General features: G+C 44.6%; 1 protein-coding gene across 5 annotated transcripts in view; it reads left to right on the top strand.

Moving 5' to 3' along the window:
• The window catches only part of Col22a1 (collagen type XXII alpha 1 chain), a 235,361-nt gene that overhangs the window by 15,999 nt on the left and 201,135 nt on the right, over nucleotides 1-18,227 (top strand). For 4 of the 5 annotated variants that reach the window (XM_076911446.1, XM_034516770.2, XM_076911444.1 and 1 more), the window contains 2 exons: nucleotides 8,985-9,147; nucleotides 11,308-11,874. In XM_076911446.1, the coding sequence (XP_076767561.1) occupies nucleotides 9,030-9,147; nucleotides 11,308-11,874 (685 nt within the window). In that variant the 5' untranslated portion in view covers nucleotides 8,985-9,029. Of the gene's footprint in view, nucleotides 1-3,480; nucleotides 3,531-8,984; nucleotides 9,148-11,307; nucleotides 11,875-18,227 lie in introns of all 5 variants that reach the window. The other variant, XM_076911443.1, reaches the window with a different exon arrangement.

Genomic DNA, 18,227 nt, shown 5'->3' with positions numbered 1-18,227 from the left:
GTCTTTGGTTATTCTGTTTCCGACTCTGAAAATGAGTATGGCATGCCTATTGTTCACACAGAATGGTTGTTATATATGAAACCTTTAGAATGGTCATCAGAGTTTAGTGAGCATGACGTACTATATAATGGTTAGTGGTGGGAAGTATACATCTTTGTTATCACTGAGACCTGACCCCAGATCCAGCATGGTCCTTACTAGTGGTGTGTGCTTGGGGCAGTTTCTACACTATATACTTGCATCACCAGTAAAGCAGAGATGATAGTACATTGTACAAGTGTGTCATGAGGGAGTTGATAGTCAGGGTAGTTAGTTGGAAAATGGAGATGCCCACCCTCGGCATGGGTGGAGACAGAAGCATGTAATGTCTTTATAATAGACCATGTTCACCAGTGCCAGCCTTTGCTTGGGGACACTTTAGGTTCTGTGTGTCAGGAACAAGCAGGCCTGGGATTTATGTCTATATCTGGCTCATTCTCTCATCCTAGCTTTCTGCTAAGTATGGCTTTGAGCCCTCTGATGAGAGTCCCTATTTGTGACTCCTGTAAGTTATACCTTACTTTCCACAGAGCCCTGGGCAGCATAGCTCTCTCTTTATGGCACTGAGCATCTTTCAGCCTCCATATAGGGTGCTGGGATCCAGACAGTGCCCAGGCAGTGATGTCACTGTGGCATTGTAGAACCTGCTGCCCATTATTTTCCCTTATGTCAGTGTGTCTGCCTTCATGGCCAGTGGAACTACTAGAACCTCTGCCATCTTTGGTGACCTCTTGCCAAGTCTCAGGATTACAATATTTCCAAAGGAGGACCCTGTTCTTTCCTCTGGCACATATAGGCTCTGGGAGAGTGACCATGCTGGGATGTGAGCAGACCTTGCTGTAAAATCTGACCTATGCCTAGCGCCTCAAGGCAACTGAGATGACTTCTCTTCAACAGTGAGTCTTCCTGGGAAGAAGTGTGGGGACACTGCCTTCTTCCAGAATGTTCCAGGGCAGAATCCCTTCTCTTAAAATATCAGCTTCTAGAAGCCTTACCATTCTATTAGCATTAAGGAGGCCCTCTGAATTCCTTAGTTCATGGCCACTGGTGGCCAGTTTTGTCCTTCTTTGCCTGCTGTATACATGGTTCTGGGTTGCCTTCTTCTTTCATCTAGAAAGACTGTCATGAAGATAATGAACCCAGTCAGAAAAACAATTCATGTTAATTTCTATATTAAACCGTAGAGTGACCACCAACCTATATTTCACCTACATTGTGTTTTCCACTTGCTGTGGAGACAACACATTCAGAAGAATTGTGATGTGAACATCTTTATATTAATTTATTTTAAAATATTTGCTTCCTATTTTATTTATTATTTTTGACCTTAAATTTTGTTTTAGTGTTTCAGATTTTTTTACAGTATATTTTTACTCACTGTATTTCCAAACATTTACTGTCTCTCAACCCTTCCATTTCTTCCCACTCAACTTTAGGATGATTTCCCCTCCTCCTCCTCTTCATCTTCTTCCTCCTCCTCCTCTTCCTCCTCCTCCCCCTCCTTGTCTTCCTCCTCCTTTTCTCATCTTCCTCCTCCTCTTCCTCTTCTTCCTCCTCCTTCTCTTCCTCCTCTACCTTTTCCTCTTTCTTTTCATCTTCTCCTCTTCCCCCTTCTCCTCCTCTTCCTTCTTCTTCTTACTCTTCCTCCTCCTCTTCTGTGCTGCTGCTAGCCATTTCCTCCTCCTCCTCCTTCTCCCCCTCCTCCTCTTCTTCCTCCTCCTTCTCTTTTTCTTCTTCACTACTTTTACCTTTCTCCATTGAGTCCCATTTGTGTTGCTCAGCTAGTTTGGGGACTAGTGTGTGGTCATCCCACTAAGGGTCATGTCATTAAATAAATGGACCCCCCCAGCAGGTATGAAATGCTAATAACTGTGGATAACAATATTTTCCAAACACAACAGAGCAGGTGCACACATGTACTCACAGTGATTGCTACAGTATGCACAAGATCCCCACAAGCTCCAGATAGACAAAAATCCCAGTAGAGAGGGCAGGGAAATGGACATGTAATTAAAATACTTGTATTGTATTATTTGATAACCTCATACATGTTTGCAAGAGAATAGGGTCTCTCATCCATTACCCATTCTCTCTGAGTCTCCTGGTTTCCACCCTGGCACATGCCCCTCCCAACTTCATTCCCTCTTATTTTATTACAAGTATATTCTACTAAGTTTAGTTAGTACTGTCCATATATGCTTGGGTGTGGGGCCATCCATTTGAGCAAAGGAAGCCTACTCTGGATATACCCTCAAAGAATGACTCTCTCTCTTGCATGCTCTCAGTTGTCAATAGTTCCTCAGTAAAGGGTGTATCCTCAAGAACTCCTCTGTCATCTATGTCAGAAGTTTGGCTGGCTTGATTTTTATACAGGTCATATTCAGGAAAACATAGCTACTATGAGTTTATGAGTTTGGTAAACCACATCATGTCCAGAAGACGGCATTTCACAGTGCTGTTTTCCATCCTCTGTCTCTTAAAATTTTATCTCTTCTTTCTCAGTGTCATTTTGAGTCTTGGTGAAGGGTTGAAGGAACAGAAGACCTTTTTATATTTTTTGTTTCTATATTTGTGCATATGTTATATAGAAGATATATACACATCTATAATGCTTTTGAAGCCATTTCATCACCGCAGAGAGAACTGTCAATCTCTTAAGTGATGACATGAATTCCTCCACACTGACTGAAACCTTAGCTAGTTTTTTTCAAAGTTTTTGTAGTGTTATGTGTACAGTTCTTACACTCCTGTGGGTGCAGTTGTTCTAGGTGTTTTATCTTTCTTGATGTTCTTCTCCATGGGGTTTATAACACCCCTTTTTGGATCAGTCACAAAGACAGTGCTGGAGTGTCAATTTTTCGTTTCATGACTTTGATGGATTTATCAGTTCTAATGGTTTTGTGGCTTCTCTAGTATTTGTGCAGATAATATACCATCTCTAGATTTGGGAACTTTGAGTTCTTTTTTTCCAGATTGGATACCCTTTATTATTTTTTTATTTTCATGCCGAATTGTTCTGGCACCATGTTGAATACAGTTGTGTGGCAGGGATTCTTGTATTGTTTTTGACCTTAAAGGAAAAACAGTCAACATTTTGCCATTAAGTATGGTGTTGACTGTATGAGTCCGGATTTGGCCATTATTATCTCGAGGAATCCCATTATGATCCTCATTAATGGAGTAGGTGCTTGTATGTCGAAGAGATATATATTGGCCTGAGTCACAACATGTCTTTGTTTTTTTTGTTGTTGTTGTTGTTTGTTTGTTTGTTTGGTGCCAGTAGGGGTCATGTATTTTCCCTTCCCTTCTTTCTATTGATATGATACTTACATCAGATTTTGTTCTTTGTCGAATTATGTTCCTGACGTAAATTGCATTTGGTCATGGCGTTGATACTTCAGTAACTCATACAAATAAGCCTGCTTCTCCTTTACTCCATAGATTCTTCATAAAGAAATGCATCCTTATTTCTCCTGTGTGCACTGGGAAAGGTATGCATTAAGAATTCTGAAAAGTTAAAGAACATAATGTGGATGATGCCTAGCTTCCCCAGTCAGGGAAATTATCACATTTTATGAGTTATGACAAATATTGGGTAAGGGTATATGCTACCACTTTATCTACCTGTCCACCATCTTTTGTATGTCCTCCAATGTAATCACTAGAAGGTTGCTGCTATTGGATCTTCCTCCATCTATGGAGATGATAGAGTATGGCTCAATCCAGAGGTGGTGTAGGTTCAAATCCCAGTCTGCCCCCTCAGTTCTCTCCTGACCTGGGAAAGTGGTACCTTTTCTCCATCCTAGTCTCTTCCTTTCCCTCACAAAAATGATAGAGCCTGGCTTGAGAGGCCACAGGAGATCACACCAGAGACAAAATGTCTGACTTATGGCCCATAATAAATGGTGGCTAACCATCTAAGTTCATGGCTCTCTGATGACATCACTATTCATCTGACAAATGACTCCTTGCCACTACTAACTTCAAGATAGTAAGATATAAATTGGGATTGATATTGGCCTTTGATCATCCATCCATAAAGTTAGTATTTATGGAGGTGCACAGCATTGCTTGGAACTGTTCTGGATCCTGGGCAACAATATAGACATGGCAGACAGTTCCTGTATCCATAAGTCAATGAAGGATGGAAGAGCTGGGCACCTTGCAGACATGTTCATTCCCATGTTCCTTTCCTCCTTGACCCCTCTGACTCCCTGAGCCCAGAACCATGACTGCCCTGCTTGTTCCGTTAGGTATAGCACTTTTCCTTTTGATCCTGCATCTGCCTCTTGATGTTTTCCATGTGCCATTCATTATTCAGATCCTGCATAGCTCAGGCACTTGTGAAGTTGCCTTCTGTGCTTTGAGACAAGGCATACCACATTACCCTAAAGGTGGTAGAACCCGGATTATAGAGTTAATTCGCTGGTCCTGAGAAGAAACTTTCTCCACAGGAATACTAAGTACCCTGCCACCCTCTGAGGCCAGAGGATGATGTTCTTCTTGTTTAGAGTTGTCACCTGCCTTGTATACGTTTGCTTGACTTCCTGCTCAGCTTTCCAAACTCAACTTGGCAAAAGCTCTGGAAGTCTGACCTTTCCCCAAATATCCAGGTGATAGCCACATACACTATCTGCTTGCCTGTGCTCCCATTACTCCCTGGGCTTTCTTCTTCCTGTGCTCACTGCCATGCCCTGTCCTGTCCTGGCATCGTATTAGATCCCAGAAGTCAATGAGGACTTGCCAGGGTGACTCTGTGTGCTTTACATACCTGTCCTAGGCATGTAACAGGAGTAAGGAAGATTTATTGAATGAACATACCAATGCTAAAAATCTATAAGCCCCCTTCTTTATACAGATGGTGGCTTTACAATGTTTTTAAACAGGCATGTACAGGCTGGGAACATGGATCAGCGGGTAACATGCTTTCTGTGCAAGCATGAGGATCCAAGTTCAGACTCCAGAACCCACAGAAAAGCCGTATATAGTGGCATGTGTCTGAAACTGCAGCACTGGGGTGTAGGTGTAATTTGTTTAGACAGTTTATTTGGGTTCTTTTATATCTACCATCATTCACCAACTCAATCCCTTCTAACACCCCAACACCAAGTAGGAGAGACAGAAGGTTAGAGGAGAAAAGGGGTGTGGACCTCTATATGCTACTTCCCATGGTTCCTTGGGGCAAATCCAATCGCCATCATCAGGATATCCAGCAGCCCAGTTAACTAGTAATAATAAACGAGCTAGCAGCTGTAGGGGCGTCAACAGGGGGAGCAGCCACTGCTGAGTCTCTTGGGGATCTCCCATGCATACTCTCTAAAGAGTTCTCTGAATTAAACCGTCTGTAGCTGGGAAAGATCACGCCCCTCCCAGAGCCTGAATGAGGCAAATAGTCAGCTGCTGTGGACAATCTGAAGCAGCCCTGTGTCCCACACCAGGATTAAAACAAAAAACGTTTTCACATAACATACCTGAGGTTTTAAGGAAACCAAAATTCTCACTATCCTGGGGTGAGGCAGAGGTAGTAGGAACGTGAGAACTAGTCTAGCTGAAACTAGAGAATGCCCAGTCAGTGAGAGACTCAGCCTATACATACATACATACATACATACATACATACATGCATACATACATACATACATTTATACATACAGCACAGACCTCTGGCCTCCGTAGGTGCATGCATGGGTGAGTACATCCCCAAACACAATTTAATACTCACATCTGCCACAGCATATATACATACACACACAATCCAAACAAAAGGAGAAATGGACATTTGAATATGCAGAATGGGCAAAAACATTTGAATAACAAACCTCATGGACCAAAGATATGCATAGAAAACAAGAAACCACCTATCGCATTTGAGCTGGAAAAGACTGAAGAGGACGACCCCTCGGCACTGCTGCTGATTGTGTTGGGATGGGGGGGGGGGGGTCATGTGCTGCGGAGAGCTGACGAAACTCTTCTGGAAAGTAATTTGGGAACTTGTGTTAGGGTCTTTATAAAATGCATAGGGCTTTCCGGGCATTCCCTATGACCACACTGTGGGAAAAACATTGTACATTCACAAGAATGAGGTACTGAAGTTTGCTCAGTAGTTTCCTAGACAAATTTATGACCCAGAGTAGGCATTACAAAGATTTAAGACCATTTGAGAAGTTTGGAGTAGACAAGACTTCTTAAGATACATCCCTGGCATGGAAGGGAGAATGGCAGTGGCCTGGGCCTGGCCAGTAGGCTTGACTTCAGGGTCCAGATCTAAACATCCCCACAGGTAATCATGAGGCTGTCATCCCTCCATGCTGTAGCTCTTTACCTAGATGGCGGAGGGAGCTCGTGGTGCCAGCGCACAGCCTGGTCCTGCGGATTAAATAAACTGGAGCAATGGAAAAGAGTTCACTCACAGGAACAGGCAAGTAGCCCTCCTTACCATCAGTGTCAGGCACTGGGGATATCTTTACTATAAAGGAACTAAAGATAAGCTTTGGGTGCTGCCGTGTCCATACAGAATGGCCTGGATGATCCTGTCTCCTGGCCAACCCCAGCCTCTGTGCGCAGCTTTCTCCTGTGGCAGCTGAATTAACTCCTTCTTCATTCCTCCTTTGTTTCCTCCTTCCCTCTCTCCCTACCCTTTTCCCACCTTGCCTTGCTTTCTTCTTTCCCCTCACCTATCAGCATTAACTGTTACTTTTTTGCTGATTTCACACTAGTACCAGGGCTACTAAGACCTTTTCCTCACACTTAAAGAGGCCCTTTAACATCAATGGGTAGATGGTTGCAGCATGGCTCAATGTCAGACCCCACAGAATCAACCATGCTTAAAACTCACATGGGGATATAACCAGTTTCAACTTGCCACTAATTTGACAGGGAAGTACAGGGTTTGAGGAGGGGCCCTCCAGGTGTAAGCCTTTAGCTCTATAGAGGGTTAGAGAAGATGTAGGAAGAGTTGTGATTTGTGAGCAGAACTGGGATGATCTATCTCCCTTGAATAAATTGTGGTGATAAACAGTATCCCTTAGCCATTGGCATACAGTTTCTAGATCACATCACTTTGGTGATATGCATCTGAAAATTGGTATGTTGACATCTTGTCATATGTTGTAGTTTGGTGAATATAGGGACTAGGAGGAAGTTTTGGCTTGAGGCTCAGGCATGTCCCTGACTTGTCCCCATTTCTACCAAAAGGCTGACTAAAATCCTGGACTTAGTATTCATGGGGATGAATCTCAGAATACTTTCTTGCTGTTTTCAGTGTGTGTGTGTGATCTTGGCTCTACCATTGCTAAAAGGATAGCTGATGTTAGCAAGGTCCTTTGTAGATTAGGTGACCATGCCTACCTGTAAGATATGAGGACCTACAGAAATCATAAAGGCTTCCTTCCATTCCTGAAGCCAAGCTAGAGACAGAATCCTAGGGTGGGTGGTGCAAATTTCAGAGCAACGGGATGATGGGTTGTCCTGGAAACTACTATTAACTTTGTGTCTTTGTTAGGGTTTCTATTGCTGTGACAAAGCACCATGACCCAAAAGCAAGTTGGAGAGAAAGGGTTTATTTAGCTCATGCTTCCATATTGCTGTACATGATTGAAGGAAATCAGGGCAGAAACCCAAACAGGTCAGGATCCCAGAGGCAGGGACTAATGCAGAAACCATGGAGGGATGCTGCTTACTGCCTTACTTTACATTTGCTCATCTTGCTTTTTTATAGAACACAGGACCACCAGCCAAGGAATGGCACCACCCACAATGGGCTGGGCCCACCCATTGATTACTAATTGAGAAAAAAATGCCTTATGGCTGGATCTCATGGAGGCATTCCCTCAGCTGAGGTTCCTTTCTCTCTGATGACTCTGGCTTGTGTCAAGTTGACACACAAAACCAGCCAGTACACTTTGTGTGGCTGGGGTGAGATGGGCATGGCTGTTCTTCTGTGGACCCAAGGTTTAGGTTTATAGCACATGTATGCGCCTTTGTGTGTGTGTGGGGGGGGGGGGGGGGAGAGGTACTCATTGGGAGGCAACAGACAAGAGATCTCTCTGTTTGTCACACTGAGCAAATTGTGATGTTCACAATTTGTTCACAAACCTGAATCCCACCAGTATCTTAAAAACAAACAATGCACTTGCTCTCAACTCATTCTCTTGCTTCCTGCTTGATGCCTTCTTGTTTACTAGTCCAAACTCTGGAAATATATTCTTCTATTATTTGCAACATTAAGAAAAATTCCCTTCTATTTAAATTTGGGGAATGGGTCACTTGGAAGATTCTTATTTGCTACTCCAATCATAGGTACTGGCCGTGCATGCATACAAGATGGAAACTCTTGCCCCAGTTTGTCAGCCCCAAGCATGATATGGTGGTAGGAGGGCCAGGGAGGCAAGTGGATGAAATGACAGCCTATTGCTAAAAGAAAGGGAGGTCATTGTTCACTGGACACTGCTGATGGTGGCTCCCAGCCATATGGAGGGTCATGTCTGGGGGAAGAGTGGGCAGAGTTCCTCCACGGCTTTTGGTAAGTATGGCATTTTGGCAGAGGGAAGCATTCTCCATAGAGGAAGGTCTGCTGCAGACATGGTATCTGTCGGAAACTCCTTGACAGTCCACAGCCACCATCTTGAGCCTACTGGGCTTGTGAGATCGGGGTGGCTGGTCATAATAGGTCTGTGGGTCATGCTAATTAGGGGACTGGGATGGTACCAATGAAGAGATTTGGGAAGGGCACAGCTGTGGGTCACCCAGCATCCAGACCTCATCAATGACCCAGGAAAGGAACTGGCCAGATTCCGTGACATCACTTTTCAGAAGTTTACACTGTTGGCTCTGGGGAGGGAAAAGCTAAGGGATAGAGACTGGCTAGCACCTACATGTGGGATTCCTCTCTTCTTCTGACCCTTCAGCTCTGCAGTGCTTCTCAGGGTGTGTCTTTTTCTACACAGGAAATGCTCCACTAGACTCCTGAAGTATCTCTTCCTGACCAAGATATGCCTGTCTCCAAGAGCAGGAGAGCCGTGGCTGTCCCCAGAGGGAATCCTTTGGCCTACTTTCTGTGGATTCTACTGCTTTGGGGAGGGGATGGTGGCTGCCAGGCCCAGCGTGCAGGTGGGACATGAAATTGGAGATGGGTTGCTCAACATTCATGTGTGTGTGCAAGTTGAGGGTGTGATCCTATGAATCAGCTTGTGACTGAGTGTACCAGAGTGTCCACAATGTAGCAAGTGTAGCAGCTGACCTTCAGTTGATGTGTGTGCAAGTACCATCTGTTCAAACGAGGCCTGAGAGAGCAAAGTAATGTGTGAGCGAATGTGAGAGTGTGATAGACTGAAAGACTGGATCTCTGCCTAAGAAATAATGTGTGTAAGAGAATATGATGGTGTGAAGACTTTATAAGAGGGGGTATTAAGAAGTTTCTTTTTTAAGATTTATTTTTATGTGCGTTGGTGTTCTGCCTGCCTGTCTGTGCAAGGGTGCCAAGTCCTCTGGAACTGGAGTTAGAAACTGTCGTGAGATACGATGTGGGTGCTGGGAATTGAACTCAGGTCCTCTGTAAGAGCAACCAGTGCTCCTAACCACTGAGCCATCTCTCCAGCCCTATGTAGAGGGTTTTTGTGAGGTGAGAGAGGGTGAGTGAGTGTGTGAATCTGGGTTTTGCTTTTTACTAATTTACAAATAGCAAAACATATATAATAATAAAATTAATATTTCTTTCATAGCTCTTCATGCTTCAGGTTTGCTGCAAAATTTGGACATATACACAGAGGGGGTGGAGAGGCAGGAAGGACTCTCCCTCTAAGTACAATACCCACACAATGTTGAACTCTGTTGGGAAGTGCAGCCCACACACCAAACCCCTCCCCCTTGCTGGTGGGCAGCTTCCCTTCCCACCCACTCTTCTGGCCCCTGTGGTGTATGTACCCAGCACCAGTGATTTCTATATCAATCATTTCCTCTGAGCAATGCTACAGCCTCTTCATATGGCTTTATTAGTCATGCTGCTTGGATAATTCTTATATATCTCTTCCCGATTTTATGAGTTTTCTGGGCTTAAGTCACCACATCTCCAGCTGATTGACTGGTAATTCCTTGGAGAGGCCCTTGAAATGGTGCAACAGATCTCTAAATCTCCATTTGGCAGACAAGTCCGTTCCCTCATGTTGTGGTGGGCAGCATCTGTCTTTGACTTTCATCAACTTGATATTTCACAAAAATATGTTCTTTATGACCCTCACATTTGTATGTACCCATGTATGGCTCTTGCTGATTTTCCAAGTCTCTCATTTTGGAGGATTTCAGACAAGCTTCTCAGTAGCTCGTCTGTGTTTGTGCAGCGCTGTGAAGCTTAGAAAACACCCTTTTTCAAACAGACTAATTACAGAAAGGATGGGTAGACCCTATACTAAGGTATTCTTTAAGGGGGAAAAATTACATTAGTGTTTTATTTTGTTTAATTAAAAACATCACACAGTTTATGTAGAATCTATTTTTTAGAAAATATAAGCATATGAAGCACTTTGGAACTCTACATAGGCATATTTAATTACATAAAAATGTACATTTGATACAGTTTCTCATGGTAAAATACTCAAGGCTGTGGACTCTATGAAGTCATGGAAATCCATACAACCAGCCTGGAAACTTGCTTCTCCCATTCAGTTAGGTATGGGAAAGTAGACCATAGACCATAAGGCCAGGCACATCCCTAACACCCACCTAAAAGCTGGATACATGGTCGGGGAGGCAGAAAGACTATGGGAGGTCAGTCAGCAGGCAGTCAAGTCAACCCCCAGAAAACAGGTTCAGTGAGAGATCCTGTCTCAGAACCCTTTGAGAATACTGTAGAGGGAGACATCCAAAGTCCTTTGGCCTCTGCACACATACACAGACTTGTTTGCTTGCTCTCTCTCTCTCTCTCTCTCTCTCTCTCTCTCCCTCCCTCCCTCCCTCCCTCCCTCCCTCCCTCCCTCCCTCCCTTCCTCCCTTCCCTCCTCTCCCTCACACACACAAATGGAAAATGCTATCACTTTTTAACCGAAGTTAAAGCAAAGAGCTTAGCACTTAGTGGCGTCCCATGGATGTAAATCACTTAAATAGGCTCACACATCCTCAGTTGGTCCTCACTGTGACTCTGTCACCTCACCCTGCTGTGGGATGGAAGCAAGAGGTAGAGCAGGCAGGCGCTGCTGAGTCAAGTCTAAAGGAAGGAACTAAATCTGTAAGTTTCCCAACATTCATTCTTCCGTTACTCTTTCTCTCTCCGTGCAGGTTGCAAAAGTGTGCAGTATGATCTGGTCTTCCTCCTGGACACGTCTTCCAGTGTGGGCAAGGAGGACTTTGAGAAGGTCCGCCAGTGGGTAGCCAACCTGGTAGACACCTTTGAGGTGGGCCCTGGCCACACCCGTGTGGGGGTTGTGCGCTACAGTGACCGGCCCACTACAGCCTTTGAACTGGGCCACTTCAGCTCCCGCGAGGAGGTGAAGGCTGCAGCAAGGCGCATCACCTACCATGGTGGTAACACGAACACTGGCGATGCACTGCGTTATATCACCAGCCGTAGCTTCTCTGCCCAGGCAGGCGGCAGGCCTGGGAATCGTGCCTTCAAGCAGGTGGCTATCCTGCTGACCGATGGCCGTAGCCAAGATCTGGTGTTGGATGCTGCAGCAGCTGCCCATGCAGCCGGCATCCGCATTTTCGCTGTTGGTGTGGGTGCAGCATTAAAGGAGGAGCTGGATGAGATCGCTTCAGAACCCAAGTCTGCGCATGTCTTCCATGTTTCCGACTTCAATGCCATTGACAAGATCCGTGGCAAGCTGAGGCGTCGGCTTTGTGAAAGTGAGTTGCCCTGCTTCCCTGTGAAGCTCTGTCTGCACCCAAGGACATCCCTAACAGGCAGCAGAGACAGGTGGCAGTGTGCCAAGCTCAGAGGAGTCATGGGTGAGCAAGAAGAGAGGCAGGGCAGGTAAAGCCACCATTCCCTGGGGCTAGCAAAGCAAGGGCAGAGTAATGACCCACACCCAGCAGAGGCTGTCATCCAGACACCCGTTTGGCTTCTCCCTCCTTGAGTAGACGTGGGAAGGATTTGAAGGTTAAAAGTGACCTGTCTCCTCTTCATCTCCGGTCTGCTGACCTCGTAGAGCTTCTGAACTTTGAGGTAGAGCCTATCTGTTTTAACGATATAGAAGTTTGTTGAGATGGATACAGTTCGGGACTGGATTAGTGCTTGTTTGAGTGGCTACCTTAACTTGGCTGTGTGATACTTTAAATTTGTGAGCTCCTTTCAGTAAAGAGGTTTTTTTTTTTTTTTTTTTTTTAAAAGAATAAAATTTCAAAAGTTAAAAAAAATAGAGGCAGAGCCTCTATTGGTCCATAGCAGGTTCTCCCAGAGAATTCCACTGATCAGGATAGAAATTGGCGGCAGAATGACTCAGTGCGTTCTGCCTGGAAGAACTGAAACATCTGTATGCCCCAGGGGTTGGTGACCTACTGACATCTTAGGTGACCCTGCTCTTTAACTTGTATACCTGGAATCTCTTGAGTGTAGTGGGTAATTGGGGAAAAGCCTAGGCACTGGACAACAGCAGACACACTGGATAGCCTTAGGGCTATCCTTGAAGTCTGACCTCCAGGATTTTAGAGGGGTTATCGTGAGGACCTCCCTCACCAGAATGGGAAGTACAGAGAGATTTTTCTCTTTCCCCAGCCTGTCTGTGGTTGTCACCTCTCACCTCTTCCTTGTGGCGCTATTTGTCCTTCTTGGATAGCAACAGATGCTGTGTGACATTCTCCTCCAGACCCAGCAAGGGCTGTGTTTTGAGGCTGGTTAGAGGAAGAAGTGCTGGCACTAGAGCCTGACTCTCTTGCTAATTACTGTAGGGAAATGTGCAGTTCCTAGCTGGGAATCCCAATGGTTCCTATGGCAGGAGATCAAGCAGCCTTTGGGACTTGGGGCAGTAGACAGGATCAGTAGTGGAACAGATTGGGATGGCTTAGAGCAGTGGCTCTCCCCCTCCCAAATGCTGTGACCCTTTAATACAGTCCCTCATGTTGTGGTGACCCCCACACATAAAATCATTTTGGTTGTTATCTCATAGCTGCAATTTTGCCACTGTTACAAATAGTAATTAAAGCATCTGTGTTTTCTTATGGCGTTAGGCCACTCCTGCGAACAGGACCTGTGAAACCCCTAAAAGGGTTGAGAATTCATAGGTTTAGAGGGAACAGATCTAAGAAGGGCTATGGCTTGAATCCCAGTGTGAAAACGCATAGCTTATTCCAGAAACTGGTGTGTCTCTAGATGTTCTTACCATAGTATGACTATCTGTGTTGTGTGTTAAGCCAGAGTTTAAAGGAAATGGGCACTTATTGGGGCTCTACATCTGTGAGGCCTTGTGCTGATTTCTGGGGCAGTAGACCCTGTGGTGGTGGATCCTTGTCTCCAGGTCAGTAAAGACATGTGCGCTATGCAGCCATACACGAAGCCAAGCTGGAGCCTCATGTACTGGGGGAGTCATTACTGAGAATGCATATATAACATTCTTGAAGAATAATAACACCATATTATTTAAAGAAAATAATTTGCAGACATCAGCATTAGTACGCCCTCATCACCATACATTCCAAAATCATGCTGTAAATTGAGAGATATGACTTAGATTGTTTTATTTTAAAGCAGGCGTTCCTGTTACCCAACTGGACCATATCCAGTCCAGTTTTTGTGACAATTTTTAAAGACATATTTTTGTTTGCTTGCTTATACATGGTTGTCTGTATATGTGGATGTGTGTGCAGATGTACCCACCTTGCATGTGCCAAATGAGAGCACTGGCTGACTTTTATCACTCTCTGCCTGTTTCTTTGAAGCAGTGTTTCCTGTGTTAGGCTGGAAGCCAAAAGACCCCCGTGATCCTCCTCTGTCTATGGCAGAGCTAAGATTTATAGATATTTGATATGTGGGTGCTGGGATCATCACTCTGGTCCTTTCAGCACAATCTCTTAGCCACCAGGCTGCCTCTGCAGCCCTGATGTTTACTTATAATGATGAAATTATGGTAATGCAATGGCACAGTTAATGAAGCTGACCCTGGTTAAATTATTCTTCAGATCCTGGAAGTTGTTCCCAGGGTCCCTTACACAAATCTTTGAACAAGGCTTAGAGGAAACATCTATTAGTCATGCTTCACCACTAGAAATAGATCATGTTATTTTAGGTCTAGATACCCCCTGTTCTGTGTGTGCTTCCGAATTTACTTGGTAATTATGTCTCTCCATTGCCCAAGATGGTGATCCTAGTATGTGCATCCTGCAGATATTGGTCCTGTTCTTACAGCTTCTGTCTGGGGTTAGGCAGAACATCACTACACTTCATGCAGAGGTAGCAGGATGAGGCCCTAGTCTCCTGCAAAACACTAGCTTGTATCTAAACTTCACAAACCATACTGATGCTTGATCTGTGTTTCTTTTAAAAGTTATTTGAAATATTTTTGATGTTATAATTACATCATTTCTTTCTCCCCTTTCCTCCCTCTAATCTCTGCCAGTGAGTCCCCCTCCCCTACTTTCTATCAAATTCATGGCTTCTTTAGTTATTGCTACGTGTGTGTGTTTAAATATATACATAATCCTGCTCAATCCATAGAACATTACTTGTGTTTGTTGTTTTTTTTTTTTAAGGTCAAAGGTCAGGTGGCTTCACAGAATGAATTCATATCTCATTCCTCTGTTTCTAATCAGAGGTGTCTGTCTATGGGGTGATGTTGTCTGCTGTGAGAAGCAGAAAGCAGGTTAGACTGAAGGCATTCTCATGAAAGTTATGTTTGAAGGATGCAGGAGTGGGTGAATGAATGCATGAATTGATGAGGCCGAGGAAGAGCTTTGCACAGAAAGCACTCAGCTATTTCCTGGAAGAACTGAAAAGGAGTCCTTACTCCTATCTACCCTGGCTGCTGCTTTCCTTGGCCTGGCCCTGTGGACTGGGACTCAAGACTCCAGGTGAAACCACTGTGCCTCCTGGCACTAGGAACAGGATACAGGGTGGAGTGGATGTGTGTGTGGTTGGAGAAGATGCCAGCACAGGCCTGTCACTGCTCTTGAGAGTTCTGTGCCCTGCAAACTTAAGACAGGAAGAGTCCATTTTCTAGGAGGCCTGACAATCAGTCTAGTTCACACAGGGCAGGTCCCATGACTGCTCAGAGTTCATTGTCTAGCCCTGCAGAAGAAATAGGCTGAATATTTAAGTCTTAAATCAAATAATCTTGTTTAATATTTGGAAGTAGAGTTACTATCCCTTCTCCTTTGAGGGAGGGAATTTTATTCCAAAGAAAAGCCATAGTAAGTTGGAGAAGGTCTCAGGAGAAGGAGAGACAGATGCAACTAGATCCAGAAGGACACATGCTCACTAGGAGACCCTCAAGAAAATCACATGGGCCCTCCATAGTCAGGATTCTCCAAATGCCTAAGAAGAAGTGAGATTTAAGTTAATGCTTAGCCACCCAGGGAGAAGGCAGTTTTTGTAAACACAGCTGGGAGATGAGGAGGGACTGGTCTGTTCTGGTGACAATCGAAACAAAATCCCCTTACAATCACTTCAAGTATAAACAAAGCAAAACAAAATAAAAAGGCTAACAATAACATAGTGGAAACATCTGGGAAGATCAAATCAAGGCACATCACAGAATCCAAACACCAGAAATAGTTTCTGCACATGGGCGATGTCTGTGAGTGACATTGCAGCCTGAACTGAATGGGGGAGCCATTCTGAATACAGACTTCATATTGACTAAGACTGTGAATGGAGGTGATGTTGAATGGGGCACTATGATACTGATGGTGATGATTTGAGTGGAGATACATTTGACATTTGTGAAGCAGGATGGGGTGATGGTGAATGGAAGTGGTGCTGATGTTGGTAAAGCAGAATGGGGTCTGGTTGCTTTCAAAGCCTATATTCCCTTACTTTCAGCCAGCGTAGCTACTGAATGGAACAAGGGCAGCTTAAAAGGTGAGCAGGCATTTGGGGCTGCCCATGGTGATGGGTCTTACTGTCCCCTTGACTTTAGACACATCCAGAGAAGTGCCTCCGTGTCATGGAACCAACTCACTATTCTCTGTAGCCTGAGTGGGGTTCTCAGGAGATCCAGTCTCAGCTTCAGCTTTCTACAGTGTGTGGGGTTGAGGCTGTTCTGTGGACAGACTTAACCCAGAGCCTTGGCTGTAATTAAGAGCTTTCTCTACCCTGGTGGACTCTGTGGTGGCCACAGAACAATCTTTATATAGCTTATCTCCCATGTGAATGAGTCTCTGGAATTCCAGCCCTCTGCTATAGAGGAAGCCTCCACCTACTTCTATTCTGAGGAAAGGCTGTGTTGGTCCTCTCTCCTCTGTTCCTGTAGGCAAGGAGGAGATGCTGGTACTTGCTTTTCTTGTTGAATTGCGATGCTGGTCTGGATTTGGAGGAGGGACTGTCCTTGTACTCCCATGGTCCTATAACACTCCAGACACATGCAAATCCCCCATTTACTCTTTTTTGGTTCGCTTACCTCACTTTCATTCCCAGTGCAACTTTGATTACGGATGTCTCACTTGCCTGTATGACTAGGGATGGGATAAGTGAGGCTTATTCCATGAGAGGAGGAGAATAAATCACTTTAGTGTGCATCTGGTGTTCTCATTAGAGAAAATGTACCCTGTATCTTGATTGGTGTTTGGCAATGCTGTCTCCTTCACCCCTTGGGGTCTGTGTGTGGCAGTAGCACTCATTTGGCATTCAGTCACCCAGTTGGCTGACACTAAGAGATTCTACATCATACACACAAGACACACACATCACGCACAGTTCACACCTCACATCTAATCCTCACACGCCACACCTGGATGAGCAACACACACACACACACACACAAACACACACACACACACACGCACACACACACACACACACACACACCTTACACTCCACATATGCACAGAAGCATACACATTGTACATCTGGGAACAAGTGTATGACCACAGAGAGACCCACCCATCTCCTCTCTCTGGGTGGATCTAGAGGCTGGAGAGAAATGGGTGGCAGCCCAGCTGTGGGTTTAAGAGTGCCACGTTGGGCCTGTGGCTTGGCACTGAAGATCACATGGGCCACAAGAGGCAGCTGGTCCAGGCCCCACCCTCTCTGAAGGTCACTGTGAGTTCTTTTCGGGAAGCTTGTCGTGTCCTTGCTGTCCACTGGAAAGGGTAATCTTGTTAATTAACTCTGATTGCGGGCCAGGAAATTTTATTAGAATGTGACTGGAATGGTTGAGAAACCGAAAACCACCCTTCGTTTACTGTTAATGAATTAGCTTTTAATACACATGCTTAAGAAAAACTCCCCTTGGCTCTGCCCAGCTACATCCAAGCCTGCTTACAGTATGTCCTTGTCTGACTCCTTGCTCATACAGGTCCTTGCTCATACAGGTGACATATTCTGCCCTCTACTATTGCTGAGCCAGAGTGAGCAACTGTCTTATCTTCCAGAACAAAGGGGTCTTCTTTAGTGTCAGGAATGTATCCATCCTCTCTCCTTTCATTCTTGAGCACCACTTTATTTTATTATTATTTTTTGGTTTTTTGCTATATAGAATGTTCTCGTGATGAACTCTCACGTGCTTAGGAGTTTGTTCCTGCAGGCTGTTTATTTTCTAAGATATATATATATATATATATATATATATATATATATATATATATATATATATGTTTGTTTGTTTATTTGGTGTGAGAGACACACATGTAGAAGTCAGAGAGCAACTTGTATGGGTCAGTATTTTCTTTCTACTATGTGCAGTTTGGGTATTGAACTCGCTTAATCAAGCTTGGCAGCAAGCTCCTTTATTTGGAAAGCCATCTTAGAGGCCCTCTCAAAGGTTGCTTCTTAGCCAGAGTCAAAGTGCACTACTGTGTAGATGCACAGTAAAGTGTTGGACAAATCACAGTACCTGGAACTGCTCCCTGTCCTGGTTTCCAAGCTCCCTTCTCTTCTCTGTGACCTAAGTAACCTTCTGCCTTATCAGTTAGGATAATGTCCTATACCCCACCTTATAAAGCAGTGGTTCTCAACTTTCCTAACTGTGATTCTTTAACATAGTTCCTCATGTTGTGGTGACCCCCCCCCCCAACCATGAAATTATTTTCGTTGCTGCTTTATAACTGTA

The sequence above is a fragment of the Arvicanthis niloticus genome, chromosome 13 (assembly GCF_011762505.2).
Source record: "Arvicanthis niloticus isolate mArvNil1 chromosome 13, mArvNil1.pat.X, whole genome shotgun sequence".
NCBI lineage: Eukaryota > Metazoa > Chordata > Mammalia > Rodentia > Muridae > Arvicanthis > Arvicanthis niloticus.
This window is presented reverse-complemented; position numbering and strand designations above follow the sequence as displayed.